The sequence below is a fragment of the Salvelinus alpinus genome, chromosome 6 (genome assembly GCF_045679555.1).
Source record: "Salvelinus alpinus chromosome 6, SLU_Salpinus.1, whole genome shotgun sequence".
Classification (NCBI taxonomy): domain Eukaryota; kingdom Metazoa; phylum Chordata; class Actinopteri; order Salmoniformes; family Salmonidae; genus Salvelinus; species Salvelinus alpinus.
This window is the reverse complement of record NC_092091.1, coordinates 94,035,584-94,056,569: the sequence shown is the minus strand read 5'-3', so window position 1 is coordinate 94,056,569 and position 20,986 is coordinate 94,035,584. Positions and strand designations below refer to the sequence as shown.

General features: G+C 51.8%; 1 protein-coding gene across 9 annotated transcripts in view; it reads right to left on the bottom strand.

Moving 5' to 3' along the window:
- Window positions 1-20,986, bottom strand: part of zcchc7 (zinc finger, CCHC domain containing 7) — a 110,718-nt gene that overhangs the window by 26,935 nt on the left and 62,797 nt on the right. For all 9 annotated transcript variants that reach the window (XR_011675802.1, XR_011675803.1, XR_011675799.1 and 6 more), the window contains 4 exons: window positions 11,188-11,231; window positions 10,873-11,007; window positions 10,291-10,458; window positions 7,783-7,818 (listed from right to left, as the gene is read on the bottom strand). Coding sequence is in view for 4 of the 9 variants with exons in the window: in XM_071408377.1 (XP_071264478.1) it covers window positions 7,783-7,818; window positions 10,291-10,458; window positions 10,873-11,007; window positions 11,188-11,231 (383 nt within the window). In the remaining 5 variants the exon portion in view is untranslated. The remainder of the gene's footprint in view (window positions 1-7,782; window positions 7,819-10,290; window positions 10,459-10,872; window positions 11,008-11,187; window positions 11,232-20,986) is intronic.

Here is a 20,986-nt window from a genome sequence, read left to right as displayed (position 1 = left end):
AGTTCACAGTATTACCAAGCTACTGTATCAAGTTATCACAGTATTACCAAGCTACTGTATCAAGTTATGGCAGTATTACCAAGCTACTGTATCAAGTTATCACAGTATTACCAAGCTACTGTATCAAGTTATGGCAGTATTACCAAGCTACTGTATCAAGTTATCACAGTATTACCAAGCTACTGTATCAAGTTATGGCAGTATTACCAAGCTACTGTATCAAGTTATCACAGTATTACCAAGCTACTGTATCAAGTTATCGCAGTATTACCAAGCTACTGTATCAGGTTATCGCAGTATTACCAAGCTACTGTATCAACTTATCACAATATTACCAAGCTACTGTATCAACACGGGTTATCTTGCTGCAGCAGCTACACGATAACCCATGGCGGCGCGATAACCCATGGCGGCGCGATAACCCATGGCGACGCGATAACCCATGGCGACGCGATAACCCATGACGACGCGATAACCCATGACGACGCGATAACCCATGGCGACGCGATAACCCATGGCGACGCGATAACCCATGGCGACGCGATAACCCATGGCGACGCGATAACCCATGGCTACGCGATAACCCATGGCTACGCGATAACCCATGGCTACGCGATAACCCATGGCTACGCGATAACCCATGGCTACGCGATAACCCATGGCTACGCGATAACCCATGGCTACGCGATAACCCATGGCTACGCGATAACCCATGGCTACGCGATAACCCATGGCTACGCGATAACCCATGGCTACGCGATAACCCATGGCTACGCGATAACCCATGGCTACGCGATAACCCATGGCTACGCGATAACCAGATGCTCTTAACCAGACCGATATAAATCGCCTTCAGAAAGTTTTCACAGCGATGGACTTTTTCCACATTTTGTTGTTTTACAGCCTTGAGGTGTTGTGTCACTGGCCAACACACTATACCCAGAACGTCAATGGAATTACGTTTTTAGACATGTTTACAAATGTATTAAAAATTAAAAGCTGAAATGTCTTGAGTCAATAAGTATTCTGTGTTCAGTAATAGTGTTTAACATGATTCTTGAATGACTACCTCATCTTTGTACCCAACACATGTAGACATTGAATATCCCTTTGAGCCTGGGTGAAGTTATTAATGACACTTTGGATGGTGTATCAATACAGCCAGTCACTACAAAGATACAGGCGTCCTTCCTAACTCAGTTGCCGGAGAGGAAGGAAACCGCTCAGGGATTTCACCACCTGGGAGATGAATTCACCTTTCAGATGAACAATACCCTAAAAACACAAGGCCAACTCCTACACCGGAGTTGCTTACAAAGAAGGCTGAATGTTCCCGAGTGTCCGGGTTACAGTTTTTGACTGAAATCTACTTGAAAATGTACGGCAAGACTAGCAATGATCAACAACCAACTTGACAGAGCTCGAAGAATTATGAAAAGAATCATGTGAAAATAATGAACAATCCAGGTGTGTAAAGCTCTTAGAGACTTACCCAGGAAGACTCCCAGCTGTAATGACTCTTAGTGACTTACCCAGAAAGACTCACAGCTGTAATCACTCTTAGAGACTTACCCAGGAAGACTCCCAGCTGTAATGACTCTTAGAGACTTACCCAGGAAGACTCCCAGCTGTAATGACTCTCAGAGACTTACCCAAGAAGACTCCCAGCTGTAATGACTCTTAGAGACTTACCCAGGAAGACTCCCAGCTGTAATGACTCTTAGAGACTTACCCAGGAAGACTCCCAGCTGTAATGACTCTTAGAGACTTACCCAGAAAGACTCCCAGCTGTAATGACTCTTAGAGACTTACCCAGGAAGACTCCCAGCTGTAATGACTCTTAGAGACTTACCCAAGAAGACTCCCAGCTGTAATGACTCTTAGAGACTTACCCAGAAAGACCAGCTGATTTAAAAGGGGGGTTGTGGAATATCTCAAAACTCTTCACGAAGGATACTATTCGGGCTTTTCCCCAAATGAGAATCTCCCGAGGTGTGAGAAGAGAGAGAGACAGAGACAGAGACAGAGAGACAGAGACAGAGAGACAGAGAGACAGAGAGACAGAGAGAGAGACAGAGAGAGAGAGAGAGACCCTCTGGGAGGAGAGGAGGTGTATGGAACAGCTTTGTCTGTGTGTGTAGTAGTGTGGCGGCACCCATCAACACACACCCCTAGAGACACAGATCAACACACACACACACACACACACACACACACACACACACACACACACACACACACACACACACACACACACACACACACACACACACACACACACACACACACACACACACACACACACACCTCTTCTTCCCCCTCTGGACTGAGATCAATACACTGACATCACTACGAGGAGAGGAACCACTCAACACACACACTTAAACACACACCCCTATCTCTGAAAGGAGAGAGCGATCAATGAACACACACACAGCTATCACCACCACTGTCTAAAGAAGACCAATCACCTGCTCTGTACTGATGTACCTGAACCAATCACCTGCTCTGTACTGATGTACCTGAACCAATAACCTGCTCTGTGCTGTGCCTCCTGTGGCCTGATGGGGGTGCTGTACCTCCTGTGGCCTGATAAGGGTGCTGTACCTCCTGTGGCCTGATGGGGGCGCTGTGGTCTTAATGCTGACAGACACATGTCTGATCTTTAGAGAAATGTATTTAGTCTGAATAAAGAATGCAGGTCATAACCGTGCTCTCTCTCTCCCCCTCCCTCCCTCTCCAGGTAATTTCTCTCTCTATCATTCTATTTTCTCTACCGGGCCACAGAGAAACGAGGGAGAGAGAAGGGGGAAGAGAGGGAGAGAAGGGGGAGAGGGAGAGAGAAGAGAGGGAGAGAGAAGGGGGGGGAGAGAGAGAGAGATCATTAGGGATAGGGGAAGCCATCAGTAAAGTTGTAGCTGCTCCCTTCATCTCCCTCCCTCATCCTCCTCTCCCTCCCTCATCCTACTCTCTCTCCACTGTAACAGGACTGAGACTCAGATAGTAGGGGGGGGGTAGGAGAAGTGTATAACAGGACTGAGACTCAGATAGTAGGGGGGGGTAGGAGGAGTGTATAACAGGACTGAGACTCAGATAGTAGGGGGGGGGTAGGAGAAGTGTATAACAGGACTGAGACTCAGATAGTAGGGGGGGGGTAGGAGAAGTGTATAACAGGACTGAGACTCAGATAGTAGGGGGGGGGGGGGTAGGAGGAGTGTATAACAGGACTGAGACTCAGATAGTAGGGGGGGGGGGGGGGTAGGAGAAGTGTATAACAGGACTGAGACTCAGATAGTAGGGGGGGGGGGTAGGAGGAGTGTATAACAGGACTGAGACTCAGATAGTAGGGGGGGGGGTAGGAGGAGTGTATAACAGGACTGAGACTCAGATAGTAGGGGGGGGGGGGTAGGAGGAGTGTATAACAGGACTGAGACTCAGATAGTAGGGGGGGGGTAGGAGGAGTGTATAACAGGACTGAGACTCAGATAGTAGGGGGGGGGGTAGGAGGAGTGTATAACAGATAACAGGACTGAGACTCAGATAGTAGGGGGGGGGGGTAGGAGGAGTGTATAACAGGACTGAGACTCAGATAGTAGGGGGGGGGGGGGGTAGGAGGAGTGTATAACAGGACTGAGACTCAGATAGTAGGGGGGGGGGGGGTAGGAGGAGTGTATAACAGGACTGAGACTCAGATAGTAGGGGGGGGGTTAGGAGGAGTGTATAACAGGACTGAGACTCAGATAGTAGGGGGGGGGGGGTAGGAGGAGTGTATAACAGGACTGAGACTCAGATAGTAGGGGGGGTAGGAGGAGTGTATAACAGGACTGAGACTCAGATAGTAGGGGGGGGGGGGGGTAGGAGGAGTGTATAACAGGACTGAGACTCAGATAGTAGGGGGGGGGGGGGGTAGGAGGAGTGTATAACAGGACTGAGACTCAGATAGTAGGGGGGAGGGGTAGGAGGAGTGTATAACAGGACTGAGACTCAGATAGTAGGGGGGGGGTAGGAGGAGTGTATTACAGGACTGAGACTCAGATAGTAGGGTAGGGGGGGTAGGAGGACTGTATAACAGGACTGAGACTCAGATAGTAGGGGGGGGGGGGGGGGAGAGAGTTCACAGCACCTGGCTTCTCTAACAGACTCCTCTCCAGACTTCGCTGTGCAGACCACAAATCCCCGAGGACATCGCTGAGAGAAAAAGACACACACACCATGACACACACACCATGACACACACAGCCATGAGGACATCGCTGAGAGAGGACACACACACACAGCCCTGAGGACATCGCTGAGAGAGGACACACACCCAGCCCTGAGGACATCGCTGAGAGAGGACACACACACACACAGCCCTGAGGACATCGCTGAGAGAGGACACACACACAGCCCTGAGGACATCGCTGAGAGAGGACACACACACACACAGCCCTGAGGACATCGCTGAGAGAGGGCACACACACAGCCCTGAGGACATCGCTGAGAGAGGACACACACACAGCCCTGAGGACATCGCTGAGAGAGGACACACACACAGCCCTGAGGACATCGCTGAGAGAGGACGACACACACACACACAGCCCTGAGGACATCGCTGAGAGAGGACACACACACACACCAGCATAAGTAGCCCCAGTAGTAGGGGTCTGACAGAATGCCTTTTCACACCTGGCTGAGCCCAGAGGAAGGTGACAGAGGCACATCTCCCAGAACACACACACACACACACACACACACACACACACACACACACACACAACACACAACACACAACACACAACACACACACAGTCCACTTTGGGGAGTTCAGGGTCATAAACATTATCATGAATAAAATTCTGTCTGAAAGTGTGTGTGAGCCTTAAGAGGTGTGTGTGTGTGTGTCGGTGTGTGTGTGTCGGTGTGTGTGCCGGTGTGTGTGTGTGTGTCGAAGTGTGTAAAGACCTTCTGTTCTCTATGCTTAAACTGTTTAAATACCTCAATTAGACCTAGGTCACAAAATCCACCACCCCTTAAACTAGCCCACACACACACACACCGAGAACACACACACACCGAGAACACACACACACACACACACACACACACACACACACACACACACACACACCTGAAAGCTGCTTTGCTGAGGTAAAGTGTACTGACTATACCTGGAGGTATGTGGTGGTCCCACCTATATGGAGATGAAGGTACTGACTCTACCTGGAGGTATGTGGTGGTCCCACCTGTCTGGAGATGAAGGTACTGACTATACCTGGAGGTATGTGGTGGTCCCACCTCTCTGGAGATGAAGGTACTGACTCTACCTGGAGGTATGTGGTGGTCCCACCTGTCTGGAGATGAAGGTACTGACTCTACCTGGAGGTATGTGGTGGTCCCACCTCTCTGGAGATGAAGGTACTGACTCTACCTGGAGGTATGTGGTGGTCCCACCTGTCTGGAGATGAAGGTACTGACTCTACCTGGAGGTATGTGGTGGTCCCACCTGTCTGGAGATGAAGGTACTGACTCTACCTGGAGGTATGTGGTGGTCCCACCTCTCTGGAGATGAAGGTACTGACTCTACCTGGAGGTATGTGGTGGTCCCACCTCTCTGGAGATGAAGGTACTGACTCTACCTGGAGGTATGTGGTGGTCCCACCTGTCTGGAGATGAAGGTACTGACTCTACCTGGAGGTATGTGGTGGTCCCACCTCTCTGGAGATGAAGGTACTGACTCTACCTGGAGGTATGTGGTGGTCCCACCTCTCTGGAGATGAAGGTACTGACTCTACCTGGAGGTATGTGGTGGTCCCACCTCTCTGGAGATGAAGGTACTGACTCTACCTGGAGGTATGTGGTGGTCCCACCTGTCTGGAGATGAAGGTACTGACTCTACCTGGAGGTATGTGGTGGTCCCACCTCTCTGGAGATGAAGGTACTGACTCTACCTGGAGGTATGTGGTGGTCCCACCTGTCTGACTACCGACTACACCAAGTGGCAGACAGACTACGGTCAATACATTGAGTTGATTCTCTACTACGGTCAATACATTGAGTTGATTCTCTACTACGGTCAATACATTGAGTTGATTCTCTACTACGGTCAATACATTGAGTTGATTCTCTACTACGGTCAATACATTGAGTTGATTCTCTACTACGGTCAATACATTGAGTTGATTCTCTACTACGGTCAATACATTGAGTTGATTCTCTACTACGGTCAATACATTGAGTTGATTCTCTACTACGGTCAATACATTGAGTTGATTCTCTACTACGGTCAATACATTGAGTTGATTCTCTACTACGGTCAATACATTGAGTTGATTCTCTACTACGGTCAATACATTGAGTTGATTCTCTACTACGGTCAATACACTGAGTTGATTCTCTACTACGGTCAATACACTGAGTTGATTCTCTACTACGGTCAATACATTGAGTTGATTCTCTACTACGGTCAATACATTGAGTTGATTCTCTACTACGGTCAATACATTGAGTTGATTCTCTACTACGGTCAATACATTGAGTTGATTCTCTACTACGGTCAATACATTGAGTTGATTCTCTACTACGGTCAATACATTGAGTTGATTCTCTACTACGGTCAATACACTGAGTTGATTCTCTACTACGGTCAATACATTGAGTTGATTCTCTACTACGGTCAATACATTGAGTTGATTCTCTACTACGGTCAATACATTGAGTTGATTCTCTACTACGGTCAATACATTGAGTTGATTCTCTACTACGGTCAATACATTGATTCTCTATTACGGTCAATACATTGAGTTGGGAAATGTAGCCGGCCCCTGTAACTGAGCGTGTAGCCTGATTAGCCGCCGGGCCCTGTGACAGAGCGTGTAGCCTGATTAGCCGCCGGCCCCTGTAACTGAGCGTGTAGCCTGATTAGCCGCCGGCCCCTGTAACTGAGCGTGTAGCCTGATTAGCCGCCGGGCCCTGTGACAGAGCGTGTAGCCTGATTAGCCGCCGGCCCCTGTAACTGAGCGTGTAGCCTGATTAGCCGCCGGGCCCTGTAACTGAGCGTGTAGCCTGATTAGCCGCCGGCCCCTGTAACTGAGCGTGTAGCCTGATTAGCCGCCGGCCCCTGTAACTGAGCGTGTAGCCTGATTAGCCGCCGGCCCCTGTAACTGAGCGTGTAGCCTGATTAGCCGCCGGCCCCTGTAACTGAGCGTGTAGCCTGATTAGCCGCCGGCCCCTGTAACAGAGCGTGTAGCCTGATTAGCCGCCGGGCCCTGTAACTGAAACATAAACAGACTACCGTAGACTGAAGCGTCTTCCGCGACAACTCTCAGCAGGATCTCTCTCCCTCCTCCTCCTCCTCTCTCCCCCTCCTCCTCTCTCTCTCCCTCCCCCCTCCTCTCTCTCTCTCTCTCTCTCTCTCTCTCCCCCCTCCTCCTCCTCCTCTCCCCTACAGCGCTAGCAGCAGTCTAATGAATCATCTCCTCCCATTAAACTGAGCTGGTTAATGAATCTCCATAGAGGAGAGTGACAGACAGACAGACCACCCCCGTCTACACACAGTCTGCTCCCGTGAGGTTGTTGGCAGCCCATTTCATGCTTTATCACGTCTTTTAATTGACAAACAAGCTGCTCTTTTCTCTTAGGCTGAGGTCTATATCACACACACACACACACACACACACACACACACACACACACACACACACACACACACACACACACACACACACACACACACACACACACACACACACACACACACACACACACACACACACACACACACACACACACACACAGTCTTACCGTGATGTGGTACTGTCTCCATATCTCTGGGCAGGCCTGAGGAGAGAATATTATCACAATCAGTGTGTGAAACCCGAAAACACATGAACTCTCTGTGTGTGTGTGTTGGGGAGGAGGGTGGGGGAGAGAAGGGAGAGGGGAGGATGGGGTGAGAAGGGGGAGGAGAGGAGGGAGGTGGGGGAGAGGAGAGGAGGAGGAGAGGAGGGAGAGGAGGGTTGGTGGGTGGGGGAGAGAAGGGGAGGAGAGGAGGGAGAGAGGACATCTCTCTGTCCCACTGTGTCTAAAGCGCTCTCTCTCTTTCCATCTCTCTCTCTTTCCATCTCTCCCTCTCTCCCTCCCTCTCCATCTCTCTCCCTCCCCCCCATCGCTCTCCCTCCATCGCTCTCCCCCCATCGCTCTCCCCCCATCGCTCTCCCCCCATCGCTCTCCCTCCATCGCTCTCCCTCCATCTCCCTCCCTCCATCTCCCTCCCTCCATCTCTCTCCCTCCCTCTCCCTCCCTCTCTCTCTCTCCCTCACTCCCCCTCCCTCTACCTCCCTCCCCCCTCTGTGTCTAAACATTCTCTCCGGAGCGTCTGACAGTTTTCCAGGAGTTGTGACAGCGTTCTCTAAGCGTCTCCGCCTCCCGGTGGGAAATTGAAAATGTCACAGGCGCAGCGGGCTACTCTTATTATCTAAAAGACACCTGCTGAGAGAGAGAGAGAGAGAGAGAGAGAGAGAGAGAGAGAGAGAGAGAGAGAGAGGGGGGGGGGGAGAGGGGGAGAGAGAGAGAGAGAGAGAGAGAGAGAGAGAGAGAGAGAGAGAGAGAGAGAGAGAGAGAGAGAGAGAGAGAGAGAGAGAGAGACAGAGAGAGACAGAGAGAGACAGAGAGAGACAGAGAGAGAGAGAGAAGAGAGAGAGAGAGAGGGAGAGAGAGAGAGAGGGACAGAGAGAGACAAAGAGAGAGAGACAAAGAGAGGGAGACAGAGAGAGTGAGAGAGACAGAGAGAGGGAGAGAGAAAGGGCAAGTCTTTCCCTCTATACGTACCCCTCCCTCTCTTCCCCAAAATCATACACTTGTTTGTATGTGTACTGTATATGTAATGCTGTGTGTGTGTGTGTGTGTGTGTGTGTGTGTGTGTGTGTGTGTGTGTGTGTGTGTGTGTGTGTGTGTGTGTGTGTGTGTGTGTGTGTGTGTGTGTGTGTGTGTGTGTGTGTGTGTGTGTGTGGTCTCTGTCCCCTGGGTCTCTCATTAAAGACAGACGCTTGACGGAGCGTTGAGTGTCACACGCCTCGCCTCTCTGCCGACACAACCACACACAGAGAGATAGACCTCCACAGGGAGAAACAGAGATGGAGAAAGAGAGAAACGTATTGAGAGAGAGAAGGATGGAGAGAGAGAGAGAGAAGGGGGGAGAGAGAGAGAGAGGATGAGAGAGAGAAGCATGGAGAGGGAGAAGGATGTAGAGGGAGAGAGAGAGAAGGGGGAGAGAGAAGGATGGAGAGATAGAGAGAGAAGGATGGAGAGAGAGAGAGAGAAGGGGGGAGAGAGAGAGGGAGAAGGATGGAGAGAGAGAGAGAGAGAGAAGGGGGAGAGAGAAGGATGGAGAGAGAGAGAGAGAAGGATGGAGAGAGAGAGAGAGAAGGGGGAGAGAGAGAGGGAGAAGGATGGAGAGAGAGAGAGAGAGAGAAGGGGGGAGAGAGAGAGAGAGAAGGGGGGAGAGAGAGAGAGAGAGAGGATGGAGAGAGAAGGATGGATAGGGAGAAGCATGGAGAGGGAGAGAGAGAGAGAAGGGGGGAGAGAGAGAGAGAGAGAGAGAGAGAGAGAGAAGGATGGAGAGAGAGAGAGAGAGAGAGAGAGAAGGGGAGAGAGAGAGAGAGAGAGAAGGATGGAGAGAGAGACAGAGAAGGATGGAGAGAGAGAGAGAGAAGGATGGAGAGAGAGAGAGAGAAGGGGGGAGAGAGAGAGAGAGAAGGGGGGAGAGAGAGAGAGAGATGGAGAGAGAGAGAGAGAGAGAAGGATGGAGAGAGAGAGAGAGAGAGAAGGATGGAGAGAGAGAGAGAGAGAGAAGGATGGAGAGAGAGAAGGGGGGAGAGAGAGAGAAGGGGGGAGAGAGAGAGAAGGGGGGAGAGAGAGAGAGAGAGAAGGATGGAGAGAGAGAAGGGGGGAGAGAGAGAGAGAGAGAGAACACCCCCAGAGTGTATAACATCAGTATAATTGGGAGGGTAATTGTCATTGAAGCTCATTATACTCACCCTTCACACACACACACACACAGCATTACATGTTAGTATGTACTCTACATGTGAAGGGCCCTCGTCAGTCAGCTGTTAGTCTACTCCTGTTGTTGTCCTCACGTGTGGACAAATAACACTTGATTTGATTTGATTTGGAGCGAGACATTAACTTTCAATTTGTTGACTGTAATCAATTACTGTAGAATGGCCTGGGTCATCTAATATAGACGATTAACTACGAGAGAGGGTGTGTGTGTGTGTGTGTGTGTGTGTGTGTGTGTGTGATACTCACGTCGTTAACGTGTCCCTGCACGCCACAGCGGTGACAGCATCTGTAGCGTAGGTTGGGTCCGACACACGCCTCGTACAAGTGACCGGGCAGACCGCAGTTGTTGCAATGCTTGCTGGGACACGACGACATCATGTGACCCCGCTCGCCGCACAACAGGCAACACGGCTCCTTCAGAGACGGAAAAACACACACACACACACACACACACACACACACACACACACACACACACACACACACACACACACACACACACACACACACACACACACAGAAGGAAGAGACAATATATTATATTATATTTATCATGTCAGGTAACTACCAACATCAAGGTGTGTGTGTGTGTGTGTGTGTGTGTGTGTGTGTGTTGTGTGTGTGTGTGTGTGTGTGTGTGTGTGTGTGTGTGTGTGTGTGTGTGTGTGTGTGTTGTACCCGGGGCATAGGGCAGCTCTTGGAGAGGTGTGTGTGTGTGTGTGTGTGTGTGTGTGTGTGTGTGTGTGTGTGTGTGTGTGTGTGTGTGTGTGTGTGTGTGTGTGTGTGTGTGTGTGTGTGTGTGTGTGTGTGTGTGTGTGTGTGTTGTACCCGAGGCGTCGGGCAGCTCTTGGAGAGGTGTCCAATCTTCTTACAGCTTTGACAGGTGACGGTCTTGTCGGCATAGTAACGTTTCGCCACCCGCTTCACCGGAGGACCGCCCCCACGCCGGTTAACGATCTGAGCCTGCCAATCAAAATCAAAATTACTTTTGTCACATTTTTTTTTTTTTTTTTATCAAGTTTTATTTCTATAAAAGGATAATATTTATGAATTATTCCTGAAAATAAATGTATAGTTAAACATCTGTGTCCAGGAAACTGGACCTAATCCACACAGAGCGACCGGTGTACGAGAGATCCTCACCTCTCTGTCTCTGTCCGTTATCAACCAGGTTCCTTCGTCACCGTCTGAAATACAACAACAACAACAAATCATTTAAAATCTGAATTAAAACAAGAATTAACCAACATGGAGTCAGAAACAAACAGATATTTCAGTGTGTTGATGACAGACACACACACACACACCGTACACACACACACACACACACACCGTACACACACACACCGTGTACACACACACACTGTGTACACACACACACACACACACCGTTTACACACACACACACCGATACATAGAAGATGTACACACACACACACACACACACCGTGTACACACACACACACACACACCGTGTACACACACACACCGTGTACACACACACACACCGTGTACACACACACACACCGTGTACACACACACCGTACACACACACACCGTGTACACACACACACACACCGTGTACACACCGTGTACACACACACACACACCGTACACACACACACACACACACACACACCGTACACACACCGTGTACACACACACCGTACACACACACACACCGTACACACACACACCGTGTACACACACACACCGTACACACACACCGTACACACACACACACACCGTACACACACACACACACCGTGTACACACACACACACACCGTACACACACACCGTACACACACACACACCGTACACACACACACACACCGTGTACACACACACACACACACACACCGTACACACACACCGTGTACACACACACACACACACACCGTACACACACACCGTACACACACACACACACCGTACACACACACACACACCGTGTACACACACACCGTACACACACACACACCGTACACACACACACACACCGTGTACACACACACACCGTACACACACACACACACCGTGTACACACACACACCGTACACACACACACCGTACACACACACACACACCGTGTACACACACACACCGTACACACACACACACACACACCGTACACACACACACACACCGTGTACACACACACCGTACACACACACACACCGTACACACACACACACCGTACACACACACACACACCGTGTACACACACACCGTACACACACACACACACCGTACACACACACACACACCGTACACACACACACACACACACACCGTACACACACACACACACCGTGTACACACACACCGTACACACACACACACCGTACACACACACACACACCGTGTACACACACACACACCGTACACACACACACACACCGTGTACACACACACACCGTACACACACACACACACCGTACACACACACACACACCGTGTACACACACACCGTACACACACACACACCGTACACACACACACACACCGTGTACACACACACACCGTACACACACACCGTACACACACACACACACCGTGTACACACACACACCGTACACACACACACACACCGTGTACACACACACACCGTACACACACACACACACCGAAAGATCAAACTGGTAAATAACCACTCTCTCCGTCCTCCCCTCTCTCTCTCTCTCCGTCCTCCCTTCTCTCTCTCTCTCCGTCCTCCCCTCTCTCTCTCTCTCTCCGTCCTCCCCTCTCTCTCTCTCTCTCCGTCCTCCCCTCTCCGTCCTCCCCTCTCTCTCTTGGGCATCTATAAGTAGAATGCTAACAAAAATAGCACAAGTACTATGCAAATTACCACAGAGGCTGCTAGCTACAGAGAGAGATAGCGTGCAGATTACCACAGAGGCTGCTAGCTACAGAGAGAGATAGCGTGCAGATTACCACAGAGGCTGCTAGCTACAGAGAGAGATAGCGTGCAGATTACCACAGAGGCTGCTAGCTACAGAGAGAGATAGCGTGCAAATTACCACAGAGGCTGCTAGCTACAGAGAGAGACAGCGTGCAAATTACCACAGAGGATGCTAGCTACAGAGAGAGATAGCGTGCAGATTACCACAGAGGCTGCTAGCTACAGAGAGAGATAGCGTGCAAATTACCACAGAGGCTGCTAGCTACAGAGAGAGATAGAGTGCAGATTACCACAGAGGCTGCTAGCTACAGAGAGAGAGATAGCGTGCAAATTACCACAGAGGCTGCTAGCTACGGAGAGAGATAGCGTGCAAATTACCACAGGGGCTGCTAGCTACAGAGAGAGATAGCGTGCAAATTAACGTTTTTGGAGCTGCATGTGTACTGTGTGGAGTCTGGAGTCGCCCGGGCAACGGGCCTGTCCGCTCTACTCAGAGAAGACGGGGGGGGGGGGGGGGGGGGGGGGACAGAGCTAGTTAATAACTAGTTAAAACCAAAATAAACAGCTGAACTCACCTTTGTCCTACTATTTTACAAACAAACACGTGACTGGTTCAACTGGGGAACTACTTTCAAAACGTAAAATAATGTGCCAGATGAAAATGATGAACACAATCTGCTTTCTCTCTTGACTATCTCCCACCTATCTCCTGACTGTCTCCTGACTATCTCCTGACTATCTCCTACCTATCTCCCAACTATCTCCCTACCTATCTCCTACCTATCGCCCGACTATCGCCCGACTATCTCCTGACTATCTCCTGACTATCTCCCGGCTGTCTCCTACCTATCTCCCGGCTGTCTCCTACCTATCTCCCGGCTGTCTCCTACCTATCTCCCGGCTGTCTCCTACCTATCTCCCGACTATCTCCTACCTATCTCCCGACTGTCTCCTGACTGTCTCCTACCTATCTCCCGACTGTCTCCTACCTATCTCCCGACTATCTCCCGACTATCTCCCGACTATCTCCTACCTGTCTCCTGACTGTCTCCTGACTGTCTCCTGACTGTCTCCTACCTATCTCCTACCTATCTCCTACCTGTCTCCTGACTGTCTCCTACCTATCTCCTACCTATCTCCCGACTATCTCCTAACGTATCCCACAAGTCGACTGCAGGTATTAACTGGAAAAAGTACCTACAAATAATACAATTTATTAAAAATGTAATTTAAAAAAATGAATGGTTGACGGTATTGAAAAACTTTCCAGTGGGTTTTCCCCAAATATCCTGATACAATATACAGTTTCCACATCTGAGTGGTGATGCAGTCAGACCCTGTGATCTGACTGGGGGGGCCTCTTCTGTGTGTGTGTGTGTGTGTGGTGGCTCCATAAAAGTAATTCCCTAAGCGTCTCTCAGACCCCAAATAAAGAGCAGGAGGGCCCCGTCACACACACACACACACACACACACACACACACACACACACACACACACACACACACACACACACACACACACACACACACACACACACACACACACACACACACACACACACACACACACACACACACACACAGAGGGATAAAGGGTAAACCTCTGTCACGGGCCAGGAATCAAACACATGGAGGAGGGAGATGGGGGGAGAAAGTGGGAGATGGGGGGGAGGGAGGAAGGGGGAGATGGGTGAGGGAGGGGAGAAAGGGGGAGATGCAGGGTAAAAAATTTAATTTATAAAACTCACATGCAAATATCCACTCTTAGGACTTTAAGAAAACATCCTCTCCTAGCCTCCTCTCCTAGCCTCCTCCCCTAGCCCCCATTTCCTACCACCTACCTCCTAGCCCCCTCCCCTAGCCTCCTCCCCTAGCCTCCTCCCCTAGCCTCCTCCCTATCTCCTAGCCTCCTCCCTTAGCCCCCTCCCCTAGCCTCCTCCCCTAGCCTCCTCCCCTAGCCTCCTCCCTATCTCCTAGCCTCCTCCCCTAGCCCCCTCCCCTAGCCCCCTCCCCTAGCCCCCTCCCCTAGCCTCCTCCCTATCTCCTAGCCCCCTCCCCTAGCCCCCTCCCCTAGCCTCCTCCCCTAGCCTCCTCCCCTAGCCCCCTCCCCTAGCCCCCTCCCCTAGCCTCCTCCTCTCTATCTCCTAACGGAGGGAGGGAGGGAGACAGATGTTACCTGTCTGTCTCATAGGTACCCTAATTAACAGAAGAAGAGACACAGTGAAAGGAGGAGGAGGAGGAGGGCTGGCAGTTTGTCACTGCTAGCAGAACACAACAACAGAGGAGGACTGGTACACAGTGTGTGTGTGTGTGTGTGTGTGTGTGTGTGTGTGTGTGTGTGTGTGTGTGTGTGTGTGTGTGTGTGTGTGTGTGTGTGTGTGTGTGTGGTCTAGCGGTGAGAACAGAACGGAAGTGTACGTGTGGCTAATGAACCGTGAACACCCAACTCCCCTGGGTTGAGACACACACACAGAGACCCTGAACAACAAGCTTCTCAGGAGACAGGGGGGTTGAAGTCTGATCACCTAAAGAAGGAGATGAAGAACAGACCACCACAGACAGAGACAGAGAGACAGAGAGAGACAGAGAGAGAGAGACAGAGAGAGAGAGACAGAGACAGAGAGACAGAGAGAGAGAGACAGAGAGAGACCCTGAACAGGGTGGTTGAAGTCTGATGGAGAACAGAACACCACACACAGCTCCTCTCCTCGGCGACGGTATCCCTTGACAACCCTCCTCAAGTGTAACCATCCTGCTGCCTCCAGTCCCACCAGATACCCTCCCCACGCTGAGGGAGGGAGAGAGAGAGGTAGGGGAGAGGGAGGGGGGGGGGGGTTAGGGAGAGAGAGAGGTATGGAGAGAGAGAGGTAGGGGGGAGGGAGAGAGAGAGAGGTAGGGAGAGAGAGCGGTAGGGAGAGGGAGGGGGGGGTTAGGGAGAGAGAGAGGTAGGGAGAGAGAGAGGTAGGGGGGAGGGAGAGAGAGAGAGGTAGGGGGGAGGGAGAGAGAGAGAGGTAGGGAGAGAGAGCGGTAGGGAGAGAGAGAGGGGGAGGGAGGTAGATAGGGAGAGAGAGGGAGAGGGGAGAGAGGGAGGGGTGTATTTTCCCAAAGCCACATCAAAGCCCTGTAAAAAGTACCCCCTCTTTCCCTCCCTCTCTCCTCTCCTCCTCACTTCAACAGGCATCCGACCCCCTTTACCCTGTTGACTGGACGTTTGATGTAACCTTTATTAAACCTTTATTTAACTAAGTCAGTTTAAGAACAAATTATTATTTACACCGACGGTCTACACCGGCCAAACCCGGACGACGCTCGGTCAATCGTACACCGCCCTATGGGACTCCCAATCACGGCCGGTTGTGATACAGCCTGGAATCGAACCTGGATGTCTGTAGTGACGCCTCTAGCACTGAGATGCAGAGCCTTAGACCGCTGTGATACAGCCTGGAATCGAACCAGGGTCTGTAGTGACGCCCCTGGCACTGAGATGCAGAGCCTTAGACTGCTGTGATACAGCCTGGAATCGAACCAGGGTCTGTAGTGACGCCCCTGGCCCTGAGATGCAGAGCCTCAGACCGCTGTGATACAGCCTGGAATTGAACCAGGGCCTGTAGTGACGCCTCTAGCACTGAGATGCAGAGCCTCAGACCGCTGTGATACAGCCTGGAATTGAACCAGGGCCTGTAGTGACACCTCTAGCGATGCAGAGCCTCAGACCGCTGTGATACAGCCTGGAATCGAACCAGGGTCTGTAGTAACGCCTCTAGCACTGAGATGCAGAGCCTCAGACCGCTGTGATACAGCCTGGAATTGAACCAGGGCCTGTAGTGACGCCTCTAGCGATGCAGAGCCTCAGACCGCTGTGATACAGCCTGGAATTGAACCAGGGTCTGTAGTGACGCCTCTAGCACTGCGATGCAGAGCATCAGACCGCTGTGATACAGCCTGGAATCGAACCAGGGTCTGTAGTAACGCCTCTAGCGATGCAGAGCCTCAGACCGCCGCGCCACACGGAAGCTCCATTAACACACAAAGGGAGCGGAAGAGGCCCTGACCCCCTAAACAGAGAGGATGTTAGAGTGGATGATACTGGGGCGACACGGACGGATTAACAACGCTATACATGACAATGGAGACGGTGTGTGCGTGTGTGTGAGAGGGTGTGTGTGTGTGTGTGTGTGTGTGTGTGTGTGAGAGGGTGTGTGTGTGTGTGTGTGTGTCAGACACCCTCTCAGTGTGTTTAACCTTACAAAGGGGAAGGCCAGAGAGCATGGTGGATGTCACACACACACACACACACACACACACACACACACACACACACACGATTTTTTGGGCCAAATATTGTGATTTTACTTGCGATTCTACATCAAAACACCTAAACTGTTGGAATCCTGGAAATAGAAGGATCATTGGAATTTTGGGGTTGGAATGCAGTTTTGTTGGCATGACAACGAATAAAAAAGAAAAAAAGGGAGGAGATTGTGACAGAGTAGGAACCAAAGTGTTGGTCAGTGTTTCCCATGGGACCTTGATTATCCTCTCTGATTAAGAACAAGCTGTTGCTCAAACAATGCTGTTATACTCTACCACTGCTAGCTAGCTAGCGATTAGCATTAGGGACTGACACACATTTGCAGCTTGCTAAGACCAACTAACTAGTGTTCCACAAACTAATAGTAATATAGAAAACGTGGATTTATATTCAGAAGCAACGTGGAAAGCTTCTGTTTGGACAGATCTGTTGTCTGGTGAATGTACGTGACTCTGGAGCGTGAGGAACAGGTCTGACAGGGAGAGGAGCGTGAGGAACTGGCCTGACAGAGAGAGGAGTGTGAGGAACTGGCCTGACAGAGAGAGGAACGTGAGGAACTGGCCTGACAGAGAGAGGAGCGTGAGGAACTGGCCTGACGGAGAGAGGAGCATGAGGAACTGGCCTGACAGGGAGAGGAGCGTGAGGAACTGGCCTGACAGAGAGAGGATCGTGAGGAACTGGCCTGACAGAGAGAGGAGTGTGAGGAACTGGCCTGACAGAGAGAGGAGTGTGAGGAACTGGCCTGACAGGGAGCGGAGCGTGAGGACTGGCCTGACGGGGAGAGGAGCGTGAGGAACTGACCTGACGGGGAGAGGAGCGTGAGGAACTGGCCTGACGGGGAGAGGAGCGTGAGGAACTGGCCTGACGGGGAGAGGAGCGTGAGGAACTGGCCTGACAGAGGAGCGTGAGGAACTGGCCTGACGGGGCAGGGCTTGGTGTGCGTGGGACAAGGAGAGAACCGGCCATGACTAGAAGAGATGCATTTTTATCTACCCTAAACCTTCTCCTAACCTTAACCTAGTTCTCCAAACCTTAACCTAGTTCTCCTAACCTTAACCTAGTTCTCCTAACCTTAACCTAGTTCTCCTAACCTTAACCTAGTTCTCCTAACCTTAACCTAGTTCTCCAAACCTTAACCTAGTTCTCCAAACCTTAACCTAGTTCTCCTAACCTAGTTACAGGGGGCTCGGCGGCGTTACAGACGGCTCGGCGGCGTTACAGGGGGCTCGGCGGCGATACAGGGGGCTCGGCGGCGATACAGGGGGCTCGGCGGCGATACAGGGGGCTCGGCGGCGTTACAGGGGGCTCGGCGGCGATACAGGGGGCTCGGCGGCGTTACAGACGGCTCGGCGGCGTTACAGGGGGCTCGGCGGCGATACAGGGGGCTCGGCGGCGATACAGGGGGCTCGGCGGCGATACAGGGGGCTCGGCGGCGATACAGGGGGCTCGGCGGCGATACAGGGGGCTCGGCGGCGATACAGGGGGCTCGGCGGCGATACAGGGGGCTCGGCGGCGTTACAGGGGGCTCAACGGCGTTACAGGCGGCTCAGCGGCGTTACAGGCGGCTCGGCGGCGTTACAGGGGGCTCGGCGGCGTTACAGGGGGCTCAGCGGCATTACAGGCGGCTCAGCGGCGTTACAGGCGGCGTTACAGGCGGCTCAGCGGCGTTACAGGCGGCTCAGCTAACGTTACTACAGCGGCGTTACAGGGGGCGTTACAGGGGGCTCGGCGGCGTTACAGGCGGCTCGGCGGCGTTACAGGGGGCTCAGCGGCGTTACAGGCGGCTCGGCGGCGTTACAGGGGGCTCAGCGGCATTACAGGCGGCTCAGCGGCGTTACAGGCGGCGTTACAGGCGGCTCAGCGGCGTTACAGGGGGCTCAGCGGCGTTACAGGCGGCGTTACAGGGGGCGTTACAGGGGGCTCGGCGGCGTTACAGGCGGCTCGGCGGCGTTACAGGGGGCTCAGCGGCGTTACAGGCGGCTCAGCGGCGTTACAGGGGGCGTTACAGGGGGCTCGGCGGCGTTACAGGCGGCTCGGCGGCGTTACAGGCGGCTCAGCGGCATTACAGGCGGCGTTACAGGCGGCTCAGCGGCATTACAGGGGGCTCAGCGGCATTACAGGGGGCTCAGCGGCATTACAGGCGGCTCAGCGGCGTTACAGGGGGCGTTACAGGGGGCTCAGCGGCGTTACAGGGGGCTCAGCGGCATTACAGGCGGCTCAGCGGCGTTACAGGGGGCGTTACAGACGGGTCAGCGGCGTTACAGGGGGCGTTACAGGGGGCTCAGCGGCGTTACGGGGGGCTCAGAGGCGTTACGGGGGGCTCAGCGGCGTTACGGGGGGCTCAGCGGCGTTACGGGGGGGCTCAGCGGCGTTACGGGGGGTGAGGCGGCCCTCGGGGGGTGAGGCGGCCCTCCCCTAAATGTAAGTGCCAGAAGATTTTGGACTACACCCAACCCACCAACACATGACAGTATGGTTCTCTCTCCTCCCCCCCATTTTCTCCCTCTCTCATCTCTCTTTCACGCCTTACCCCAACCCCCCCCCCCCTACCCTCTCTCCCCCATCTCCCCTTCCCCCCTGGTTTGGCAGCCAGGGCAGGTGGCCAACCTGTCAATCAAACTTCCGTCGCCACGCGGCAACGCCATGGAGACCAATTACCACTCAGCAGGGGCGCGGCCTGGAAACCTCACGGCAACCACATGGTCCAATCAGGATACACACTACCAAAGGGACCAAAGCCAAAAAAGACTGTGTCGGTGTGTGTGTGTCTCAGTGTGTGTGTGTGTGTCTCGGTGTGTGTGTGTGTGTCTTGGCGTGTGTGTGTGAGAACACGCTGTCTGTAATGTGTGATATCTGGTAGAGTCTCTGTCTGTAATGTGTGATATCTGGTAGAGTCTCTGTCTGTAATGTGTGATATCTGGTAGAGTCTCTGTCTGTAATGTGTGATATCTGGTAGAGTCTCTGTCTGTAATGTGTGATATCTGGTAGAGTCTCTGTCTGTAATGTGTGATATCTGGTAGAGTCTCTCTGTCTGTAATGTGTGATATCTGGTAGAGTCTCTGTCTGTAATGTGTGATATCTGGTAGAGTCTCTCTGTCTGTAATGTGTGATATCTGGTAGAGTCTCTCTGTCTGTAATGTGTGATATCTGGTAGAGTCTCTGTCTGTAATGTGTGATATCTGGTAGAGTCTCTGTCTGTAATGTGTGATATCTGGTAGAGTCTCTGTCTGTAATGTGTGATATCTGGTAGAGTCTCTGTCTGTAATGTGTGATATCTGGTAGAGTCTCTGTCTGTAATGTGTGATATCTGGTAGAGTCTCTGTCTGTAATGTGTGATATCTGGTAGAGTCTCTGTCTGTAATGTGTGATATCTGGTAGAGTCTCTGTCTGTAATGTGTGATATCTGGTAGAGTCTCTGTCTGTAATGTGTGATATCTGGTAGAGTCTCTGTCTGTAATGTGTGATATCTGGTAGAGTCTCTCTGTCTGTAATGTGTGATATCTGGTAGAGTCTCTGTCTGTAATGTGTGATATCTGGTAGAGTCTCTCTGTCTGTAATGTGTGATATCTGGTAGAGTCTCTGTCTGTAATGTGTGATATCTGGTAGAGTCTCTGTCTGTAATGTGTGATATCTGGTAGAGTCTCTGTCTGTAATGTGTGATATCTGGTAGAGTCTCTCTGTCTGTAATGTGTGATATCTGGTAGAGTCTCTGTCTGTAATGTGTG